At 46.9% G+C, this 10,495-nt stretch overlaps 1 protein-coding gene across 3 annotated transcripts; it reads right to left on the bottom strand.

The window, feature by feature from the left end:
- Window positions 1-149: 149 nt before the first annotated feature.
- On the bottom strand, window positions 150-10,430 carry znf142 (zinc finger protein 142). Of its 3 annotated transcripts, XM_064975815.1 has the most exons (9): window positions 10,153-10,430; window positions 8,575-8,711; window positions 6,775-7,261; window positions 6,424-6,654; window positions 5,341-6,165; window positions 5,065-5,242; window positions 1,332-4,347; window positions 1,013-1,118; window positions 150-895 (listed from the first exon to the last, which is right to left on the bottom strand). In XM_064975815.1, the coding sequence occupies exons 2-9, from the start codon at window positions 8,575-8,577 to the stop codon at window positions 339-341; spliced, it is 5,403 nt and encodes a 1,800-aa protein (XP_064831887.1). In that variant the 5' UTR covers window positions 8,578-8,711; window positions 10,153-10,430; the 3' UTR covers window positions 150-338. The 3 variants fall into 3 exon arrangements, with proteins under 3 accessions (XP_064831887.1, XP_064831885.1, XP_064831886.1); XM_064975813.1 differs by having other exon boundaries at window positions 5,341-6,654; XM_064975814.1 differs by lacking the exon at window positions 8,575-8,711 and having other exon boundaries at window positions 5,341-6,654.
- Between the last annotated feature and the right edge of the window lie 65 nt (window positions 10,431-10,495).

Raw genomic sequence — 10,495 nt, 5'->3', positions numbered from 1 at the left:
CTGCTGTTTTGAAAACATCTTAATATAAAAAGTTATATTCCTATTGGTTAAACATTTTTAAACTGCCCATTTCTTGTAATTGTCAGTTAGCAATTTGTTTATACGCCATAAATTGACAATGTTTTAATACTAAACATACAATTGTATATTTGTTTCACGGTGCACTCTGCAGTAGTATATGTAAATGCATACTCATTAAGACAAGGTCCTTTGTTGATATTTAATTTAAGTTTACCGCTGTAGCCCAGTCCTCATCATGCTTGGATGAGGAAAACTGCATCAAAACGTTCACTAAAATGTCTGTTTTCTCAGGTTCCAGTTGAGTGGGCTGAACCTTTTTACTCCTCACCTTGCTGGTCTTCTGTGACCTCCTCCACCCTCTCTTGCACCAACACCTCCACCCCATCCGGTACAATCACCTCCATCCCCTCCTCTCGAGCTCCCTCCTCCACCTCCTCCCCAGCCCCCTCCTCCAGCCCCCCCAGACGGGCATCCTGCAGGGTTAGGCTGAGGGCGTGGGGATCCTTGGCCACCCCTTGCTCCACAGGCTGGTCCGGGTGGTGTCCCCGGAGGTGCTTGACCACCTGGAACTTCTGCTTGGCACGGTAGGGGCAGTAGCGGCACATGAAAGGCTGCTGGTTGGTGTGGGTGAGGTAGTGGTGGCGGAGGCCGGCTGGCCAACGGAAGGCCCTGCGGCACAGGCCGCACACGTAAGGCCGCTCCTCGCTGTGTTTACGCTGGTGGGTCTTAAGGAGGAAGCGCGTCTTGAAGCCTTTGCCACACTTCTCGCAGATAAAGGTGCGAGCGTCGCAGTGCTGCGTCTCCCTGTGGATGCGGAGGGCGTCACCACGGTTAGTGCGGTACTCACACTCCTCGCACGCATATGGCTTATCCCCTGAGGGTGGAGGGAGAGAGAAAGAAAGGGCAGGGGAAAGGTCATTTTATGATCGAATTCCAACTAAATGTACTTGTTATAAATGATGACAGCAATAGTGTTACTCATACTTTGTACCTGTATGTTTGGTCATGTGATACTTCAATTGGCTCATCCACTTGCATTTGTAGCCACACTCAGGACAGAGGTACTTCTTCTCCTCCTGGTGGATCCTCATGTGATACTATAATGGAATGACAATGATGATAAATAGGTATCTACTACACCATTTGTAACACATGGTATCTTATTATAGAAGGTCCTCTGCCAGTCCTTGTAGACTTTTTAAGCCCAATGGTTTGGTATTAGACCGAGAGGACCTGACTTCTATAAAATAAAATGGTGTAGTACCATGTGTTACATTACAGCAAAGATTTTGAAGGACCTCATTGCTCACCTTTAGCCTTGATGGATCTACGCAGGAGTAGCTGCACTGCTCACAATGGTAGGGCTTCTCCCCTGTGTGTATGCGAATGTGCCATGTGATTTTCTGCTTGTTGCGAGTCGAGTACTGGCAGTCTGTGCACTTGTAAAGGCGGGTACCCCCGTGGGAGCGAACGTGCTGCTCAAAGACCAATTGGTGGCGACAGGCGAAGCCACAGATGGCACACTTCAGTGGCTTGTCCTCTGGGGGGCCATCCTCATGCTCGTCGAGAAGGTGCTGGATGAGTGGCTGCCTCTTACGGGTGGCAAAGGGGCAAAGCAGGCACTGCTGGGTGAGGTGGGTCCTCTGGTGCTCCTCCAGGCCCTCCCGGGTGGGGAAGGTCTCCTGGCAGGTGGCACAGTCCAGCTGAGGGTGCCTTTTCTGCTGGTGGACCTTGAGGGTGGCCTGGCTGCCACAGATGAAGTCACATTGTTGGCACGCTACGCTGGCGGGGCTCAGGTGTTTGCGGCTGCAGTGCTGCTTGAGCGCTGTGTCGGAGCTAAAGCGTGCCTCACATTGGCTGCAGGGGTGCAGGAGCTTCCCTGTGTGGCAGCGGAGGGTATGTCGTCCGACATCGTTGAGAGAGTAGCTGCTGAAGTCGCACAGGGTGCAGAAATGAGAGGGCTGTTTGTCGTGGACACGCTTGTGATGCTGGCGGAGTTTGGAGGCAGCGCCAAAGGTCTGGTCGCAGACGTCGCAGCTGTGGCGGCCCATGCCGGTGTGAAGAGATTCATGGGCATATAGGCGGTAGCGCCGTGTGGTGCTGAACGGGCAGAAGCGGCAGCGGTGGGGCTTGGCACCTTCGTGCTTCAGAGCCACGTGCTGGGTCATGCAACGCTCTTGCTTACAAGTAAAGGGGCAATGGTCGCAATGCAAAACTGACCTTTTGACCTTTTTTAAGAGCGATAACTTGTCTTTCCGATGGACCAGTACATGGTTAGCCATAGCTTTCTGTGACTTGGCCACAAACGAGCAGAATTCGCACTGCACCTCGTCTGGCTTCAGGCAGCCTCGCTTCTCGTGGTTGATCAGTGCTCTCTTCTGTTTGCACCTGAAAAGACAGTTGGGACAGGACAATTTAGGAGAATAGCTTGGATTTGATACCTTTATCTCAACCACAGCTTCTTCAGAACCCCTTTTAATATTCTCATCCCTCTCATTGCTGTCATCATCCTGCTCCAGAGAGCTAAAAATTCGGACAGCCATCTTTGTGGGAGTTTTTCTTGTGCACGTCGAGCAGTGGCGCTCTATCGTCACAAGCCTGGAGGACGTGAAACTGCACGTATTGCAAGTGAATTTCATGTCATCTTCTATATAGCTATGCACATTGTCATTCTCTGTGTTCACAGGATGGGCTTTGTCTGTCTTTCCTAAGATTTCCCCCTCATTGATCTTTTTCATCTTCACAGGTCTCTTTACCCTGCCAACTTTCACTTGCCTTTTTGTCTTTCCAACTGTCTTCCTTAGGCTTTTCTGTAGTGCTGTAGATTCTCTCTCACCCGAGCCTCCGGGATTGGTCAAATCGCACAAGTTTGCTTCCTCTCCTCTCATTTCTGGTTGTGTGGCTATGGAATCTTCGGTTGGCGCAACATCACAAGATACTATCTCTGATTGATCGGCGGTTGTGGTTTTATCAGGGATCTGGGATTTACCCTGACCCCAGTCCCTTTCTCCAGACTGTCCAGCAGAGGGAGTGCCAATGAACCTCCTGGTGTTCTTCTGCAGAGCGGGACACTTCCTAAGGCGGTGGGTGTCCAGGCCTCTCTTCTGTTTGAACTGCGCCCCACAGGCTTGGCACTTGAGTCTCTTCCACCTGGCGAGGCAGAGGGAACGGCAGTGGTGTCGGAGAGAGGTCTGCTTGCGAGTCACGTAGGAGCAGTGTTCGCACCGGTATATGCTAGCCTCTCCGGCCTCATTCTGCACCACCAGCATTTGAACCCGGCCTTCCAAGACCAGAGCCTCCGCCTGGTCCTTGTCTTGCTTCCTCATGGCCTTCAGACGAATCTCAGAGTCAACGTTTTGCGCCAATGATTCGGCGGATGAGTTGCAAGCTGCGCTAGACACCTCCGCTATCTGTGTGTTGTTCTCTGCAGCCTCTGCCGGTTGCCTTGTAGCGGTTAAAGGAGTTTCTCTGTCTTCTGAATCGTTTAGGTCATCGCAATCCTCCATAGCCATGTCCTCTTCCTCCGCCTCACTTGCAGATGCTGGCTTTTGGCTCAGGGTGTTAGATCCTTTAGGGTCCACTGTGGGTCTTCTGTAAGTTGGGTCTCTGCTGTTTGGCGTCTCACCCTGTATGGATGCCATCTCAGTGCACTCTGTGTTAGCTATTGTTGTCAAAACTAATGTACAGCATTGCTCTGGATTATCTGTTGAATTGTGACATGCCAGAATCCCTTTGTCAACTACCACTTGGACAATATCAGAATTTTTATTTGCCATTTCTGTGGTTTTGGGGCCAGTTACAGTTTCTAGGTTGTGTTCATTTTGAACAGCAGAGCCAGCGACTTTCTCCTGTAGGTTCTTGATAGGACCTTCTACAGAGTTCTTGGCTGGCATTTTGTAGAAGCCCTGCAGTAGGTCCATAGAGTTCTCCCTCTCCTTCTCTGCATAGTTCTCTTGCCACTCCTTATCGCCAGGCACGTATCCATGAGCCTTCCTCTTGTGGATGAAGAGGCCGGTGCTGCTGTAAGTGGAGTAGGGGCAGAGGGCACAGCGGAACTCTCGAGTCCGGGTATGTTTGCAGTTCTCGTGGTTGTGCAGAGCCTGGCGGTAGCATGTCTGATAGGGACAGTACTTGCACTGGAAGACTGGAGGCTGATGGCCCTCTCCCTGAGAGTGCTTGAGGAGCATGTGCTTGCGAAGCTCGTACTTGCGCTTGCAGGAATATGCACAGACTTCACATATCAGTGATTTGGCCTGGTGTCGGAGTTTGTGGCTGTTCAGTTGGTCCGTGCGGTGACAACGGTAGGAGCACTGGTCACACTGGTACCTAGGAGAAGAAACGGACTGGATCGGTCAATCTCTCAATGCCTAAGTGTGGCCTTAGGTTCATTAACTCCTGATATGATATCCAACTTCTCACACCAAGATGTGCTAGAGCAGACATACACATCAACTTGGGTGAACATCAGACAAAAAGTATTTTCTAATGCTTTTATCTGTTAAAAATCCCTACACTACTGCATGCACACCATAAAACAGACCACTATTTTCACTTTTTTTAACCTTTAATTTCCTAGGCAAGTCAGTAAAGAGCAAATTCTTAATTACAATGACGGCCTACACCGGCCAAACCCGGACGACGCTGAGCCAATTGTGCGCCGCCCTATGGGACTCCCAATCACGGCCGGCTGTGATACAGCCTGGGATCAAACGAGGGTGTCTGTGGTAACGCCTCAAGCACTGAGATGCAGTGCCTTAGACCGCTGCGCCACTGACAGTTCTCGAAGACTGACAGTACCAGTCAAGTTTGGACACCTACTCATTCAAGGGTTTTTCTTTGTTTTTACTATATTGTAGAATAATAGTGAAGACATCAAAACTATGAAATAACACATATGGAATCATGCAGTAACCAAAAAAATGTTAAACAAATGTTTGATTCTTCAAAGTAGCCACCCTTTGCCTTGATGATACCCTGAGTAGGTGTGTCTAAACTTTTGACTGGTACTGTATGTGCAAAATAACTAACTAGTAAATCACTTACCTGAGGTCACCAGCATGTTTGCGCATGTGCACATTCAGGTAGTGTTTCCATTTGGTGACATATCCACACTCAGAGCACATATGATTCTTGTCATCTGAGTGGATGAGCATATGTTTTGAGAGGTAGGTCTCATCACGGCACCTGAAGTCACACAGGTTACACTTGTGGGGCTTCTCACCTTGAAAGAAAAATACATGAATGACTTTCAAAAATGAGTTATCTGGAAGCTATGGATAAGTAGAACAGTCCAATGTTACGTTACTTTTTTCTGCTCACCACTATGCATCAGCATGTGCCGTCGTAGGACCCGCTTGTGTGCGGTGACAAAACTGCACTGATGGCACCGGTGGATCTTCTCATTGGCGTGGAAATGGCCGACATGCTGCTGGAACTCCACAGGATTGAACGTGGCAAAGGGGCAAAAGTTGCAGGTCAACTCCTCGTCCCCGGCATGGCCTTGCAGTTTGTGCTGCCGGAAGAGGCTCTTGTTGGAGCAGGAGAAGTCGCACTGTGAGCAGTGGAAGGCTAAGTGTGTCCGGTAATGGGCCTCCATGTCCTGGGGGCTACCAAAGATGGCGTTGCAGGCATGATGGCGGCACTCTACGGCCTTGATTCCATGGACATCGGCTGCGTGTCTCTGTAGCTCCTTCCGGTCAGAGGTATTGAAGGAGCATCCCTCCTGGAAGCAGGCCAGTGGCTGGCTGTCCCGAGTCGTGTGGTGAGACTTCATGTGGGACTTGAGCGCCTGGCTCTGGCGGAAGCTCTGGCCACAGGTGGGGCAGGGGTAGACTTCCGGGTGGATGTCACCCCCAACCTCGTTGGAGTGCACACTGGCCAGGTGGCGGTGGAGCGAGTTGCGCTCCACAGAGGCGTAGTTGCACAGGTGGCAGCGATGGACCTTCTGGCCAGACTCGCGAAGCATGTGGATGCGCAGCTTGCTCTTGCTGGTGAAGTAATGGTTGCAGGTGGGGCACTGGAGACTGGGGTCTGGGAAGTGGAGGTGGAGGTGCTCCAGCAGGTGGGAGCGCATCTTGAAACAGCGGCGGCACTCGGGGCAGATGTGAGTGTGATACATATGCTCCATGCCTGCCATAATATGATCTTCAGGACAGGGAGGAGATGTGGGTGTTATCTTTTGTAATGAAACAAATGTAACAGAACAACTTATTTCCTTGTATGTAAATGTAGACCTAGATTTACTGGCATAAACCTGATTTAAAGTGATTTTCAAAAGTATGGTTAGCACAACATTTATCTGATATTTGATGACCTGGCAAAACCCTACCTCACCAGAAAACTTGAATGGTCCTGAACACAGAAGAGAAGAACAACAACGCAGGACTAGAGATCCCACACTACCTTTAGATGGGTTCTCATTGATGTTCGTAGCTGCTTTGTGTTTTTGCACCTCCTCTCTGGCTCTATTGTCGATGTTGTGCTGCTGTGTCTCTTCTTCATCCTCATCATCTTCTTGTGATGATGACACATAAGCTGGATTGCGTTTCCGGGCCCTTCTTGGCCTTCCAGAGCTGGTCTCAAGAGCCGATTGGCTGTTTCCACCCTGGCCTGTCGTTGTTGGCACCTTGTCACCTGAGCACAAAAATGTACACAAATTGAGGCATCCCGTGTTGGCTCTACCCTACATATAACAATGTGTGTGAGTGAGTAATAGTTTGTGTGGCGAATTATGCATTTATTCTAAAAGTTTACCCTCAGGTGCAGCTAGTGGACGGTCATGTTCCACACCATGGGTACTCAGCTGTTTAGCATGAGCGGTCACAAAGTCACAGCGGGGACAGTGGAAAGGCATATGGATACGCCAGTGGCCCTCCATCTCAGAACGTGTGCGGAATGCCAAGGTGCAGGACCGGAAGGTACAAGAGACGAGGGTGAGAGCATGCTGTGAGTGCAGGTGTTCCTGGTACACCAACCGGTGTGAGGTGCTGAACTGGCAACCCTCCTCGGAGCAGTGGAACGGACCTTTGAGTTCCTCCCTCCGATGGCTTTGGAAGTGGTGTTTCAGTGCACCTGGCATGGTAAAGACCTCATCGCACAAAGGACACTTATAACGGGTCAACTGTCCCTTTTTGGTGAAGTCCACAGTGCAAAGGTGAGAGGAAAGGCGGCTGCTATCGGAGAATTCCTTCCCGCACTTTTCACAGAGACACAACCCCTCAGTCTCCATTGGCTCATTTGTCTGTTGAGAAAATATTAAGAGCATTATGCCATATAATATGACAGGCAATTAATACTAAATAACAATGAGTTAGTTTGCCTATCAACCAAGGACTATGCCAATCAATCAAATGTATTTATAAAGCCCTTCTTACACCAGTTGATGTCACAAAGTTCTGTATAGAAGCCCAGCCTAAAACCCCAAACAGCAAGCAATGCAGGTGTAGAAGCACAGTGAAATGTCAACTACTGGAGCTGCCTGGTCATACAGGGAGGAATATACAATAAAATGTTTACCTTAGGTGTCCCTACCTATGTATTTACAGTTATAGGCACTGTGTTGTTTCAAAGTACTGTTTACAACTGTTAGAAGGATTAGCCTAGTCCAAGCTCTTCTCTGTCCTAGCACCCCAATTGTGGGACTAGCTACCCCCTGAAACTAGGACAGCAGAGTCCCTGCCCAACTTCCGAAAATGTCAGAAATCCTACCTCTTCAAAGAGTATCTAAAATAATCCCACAGCACCCCCCCCCTTCACAAAAAAAATAAATAAAGAGCCAATCAGCATTGAGCTAAATTGAGCAAGCTCAACTGTGAATGGTCCTGGTAAACACAAAAATATATATGTAAAGGGAAGACCGTTTGGATTTGGCTTTCCAGTCACTTCGCATCAAAAGCCATTGACAAAAAAAAACGTAATTGTTGCATCCCGTTGTGTTTTTGTCCTCCAGTGACAAGCTTGCTAAAATTGTTCCTTTCCTAAATTAGCCATGGATGGAGATAGGGATTTGGATTTGTGGTTTTACTTAATTATCCGTACTGGTCAATGATTATAACGGTTGTTGTGTATTGTTTTTGCTACCTTTTTTCCACCTGTGTAATTCTGGCCAATTCCTGCTTAATTCTGGGGTTTGGACTAAATACTGTGGAAAATGTGCTACTCACAAATGACAAGCAACATGGACCTATTGAATTGACAAGAAGGGAGTTGATATAACTGTGTTTAGGCATGCCTTCCTTGTTTTGAGTGAGTTAAGTGTTTCTCATTCTGCTGGATTTGACCTAGTATTTTATATTAAACCTAACTTACACATCCAGTTGTTTATCCATTTGTAACTCACCCACCAAAAATCACAATATGCTGTTTTACATGTTATTTGTGCTGGTCTAATTCTTAAACTAGAAAAGTAGAAGAATATGCGCGCTCTCGGGTATTACAATTTTTTCCCATGGTGCTCTGTGATGTCCCAGGTTTATGGCATTGATGAATAAATAATTCACATTTACTTAGACGTTTATCATTTATGTATAAAAGACATTCGAATGAATTGTTTACCATTTTCTTTTCTTTAAAACAATGGTAATTGGAGTTCAAGTGATTGATGGGTGACTAGGTGCATTCTTGTCAAATAAATATTCTTATTTATTCATGGTTATGGATTCATTCTGCAATGAGTTCATTTGGCTCTGAATCTGCAACAGAACATGTCAAAGTTAGTGCATTCTGAAAAAAGTATTTAGACCTTTACATTTTATATTACAGCCTTAATCTACAATGATTAAATTAAATAAAACATCCTCAATCTACACACAATAACCCATAATGACAAAAAATGTTTGCAAATGTATAAAACACACCAACAACAAAAATAATTATTTACATAAGTATTCAGACCCTTTGCTATGAGACTTAAAATTGATCTCATGTGCATCCTGGAAAGGCACACACCTGTCTATATCAGGTCCCACAAATCAAAGAACCAAGCCATGAGGTTGAAGGGATTGTCCGTAGTGCTCCAAGACAGGATTGTGTCGAGGCACAGATCTGGGGAAGGGCACTAAAAAATGTCTGCAGCATTGAAGGTCCCCAAGAACACACTGGCCTCCATCATTCTTAAATGGAAGAAGTTTGAAACCACCAAAACGCTCTTCCTAGAGTTGGCTGCCTGGCCAAACTGAGCAATCGGGGAGAAGGGCCTTAGTCAGGGAGATGACAAAAGCTTCAGAGTTTCTCTGTGGAGATGGGAGAACCTTCCGGAAGGACAACCATCTCTGCAGCGCTCCACCAATCAGGCCTTTATGGTAGAGTGGCCAGACAGAAGATACTCCTCAGTAAAAAGGCACATGACAGCCCACTTGGAGTTTGACAAGATTCAACTCTTTGGCCCGAATGCCAAGCGGCACGTCTGAAGGAAACCAACCACCGCTCATCACCTGGCCAAAACCATCCCTATGGTGAAGCATGGTGGTGGCAGCATCATGCTGTGGAGATGTTTTTCAGCGGCAGGTAATGGGAGACTAGTCGGGATTGAGAGAAAGATAAACAGAGCAAAGTACAGAGGGATCTTTGATGAAAACCTGCTCCAGAGCACTCAGGATCTCAGACTGGGGTGAAGGTTCACCTTCCAACTCCCCAAATACAGGTGTGTACGCTTGTAGCATCATACCCGAAAAGACTTGAGGCTGTAATCACTGCCAAAGGTGCTTCAATAAAGTACTGAGTAAATGCACCTAAAGCCTACATGAAATCCCATTCGAGAAAAATAAATGGTGAAAAAAATTATTGGAACCATTTCTGTGTTTGTCCGCTAGGTTTTATGGGTATTGTGACGAGCCCACTGTGGCCCTATATAAAAACGAAGTACTAGCTGATAAACACAATTTGCACTCGAAATTATGTTTTGAGTTCTCCAGTAACAAATTAAATATCAGCAGTGCTGAATAATGACAGCATTTATGCAACAAAATTCTGACCTACTGCGTCAACTTCTGAGATTCTTTCTCTTGAACACAATGTATTTTACCCCGTCAGACCTTTCGAAATGGACCTGTATTCTGATGGATATGATATCGTTACATATGTTTACATGTAATGAACATAAATTAGCTAAGTCATTTAATGAGCCTGTCTTACCTTAATAAGGTATTGAAGCTGGGTAGATTGTTTTTACTTTGCTAAATCGCCACTTCAATGACCAAACGACGCCATCACTATGTTTATTTTGGTGGAGCAATGATTAAGTATTTCCAGTTGAAAGAATCTCATCATAATTACTTGCATACTCAGGGCGTATATGTACAGCATGTAGATATAGTTAACTAGAAATATTGTTGACAATTAAAATCATTTTCGGTCATTTAAGTTTGGTCTAGCATTAATAATGACGCTGCATTTGAAGACCAGGAACTAACATCAACTGCGCCCTGAAAAGACGGAGCTATTTTCATAGAACACCGGAAGTATTATAGAGGTCGCC

The sequence above is a fragment of the Oncorhynchus masou genome, chromosome 10 (assembly GCF_036934945.1).
Source record: "Oncorhynchus masou masou isolate Uvic2021 chromosome 10, UVic_Omas_1.1, whole genome shotgun sequence".
Classification (NCBI taxonomy): Eukaryota; Metazoa; Chordata; class Actinopteri; order Salmoniformes; family Salmonidae; genus Oncorhynchus; species Oncorhynchus masou.
Note: the sequence above shows the minus strand (reverse complement) of the source record. Positions and strands in the feature narration are given on the sequence as shown.

Bases quoted from the DNA above. Each gene is read 5' to 3' on its own strand.
- znf142 (XM_064975813.1), bottom strand. The intron at 5,243-5,340 runs GTGAGCAGAAAA...TTTTCTTTCAAG, and splicing joins GCACATGCTGATGCATAGTG to GTGAGAAGCCCCACAAGTGT. The intron at 4,348-5,064 runs GTAAGTGATTTA...TTCTTCTCCTAG, and splicing joins AAACATGCTGGTGACCTCAG to GTACCAGTGTGACCAGTGCT.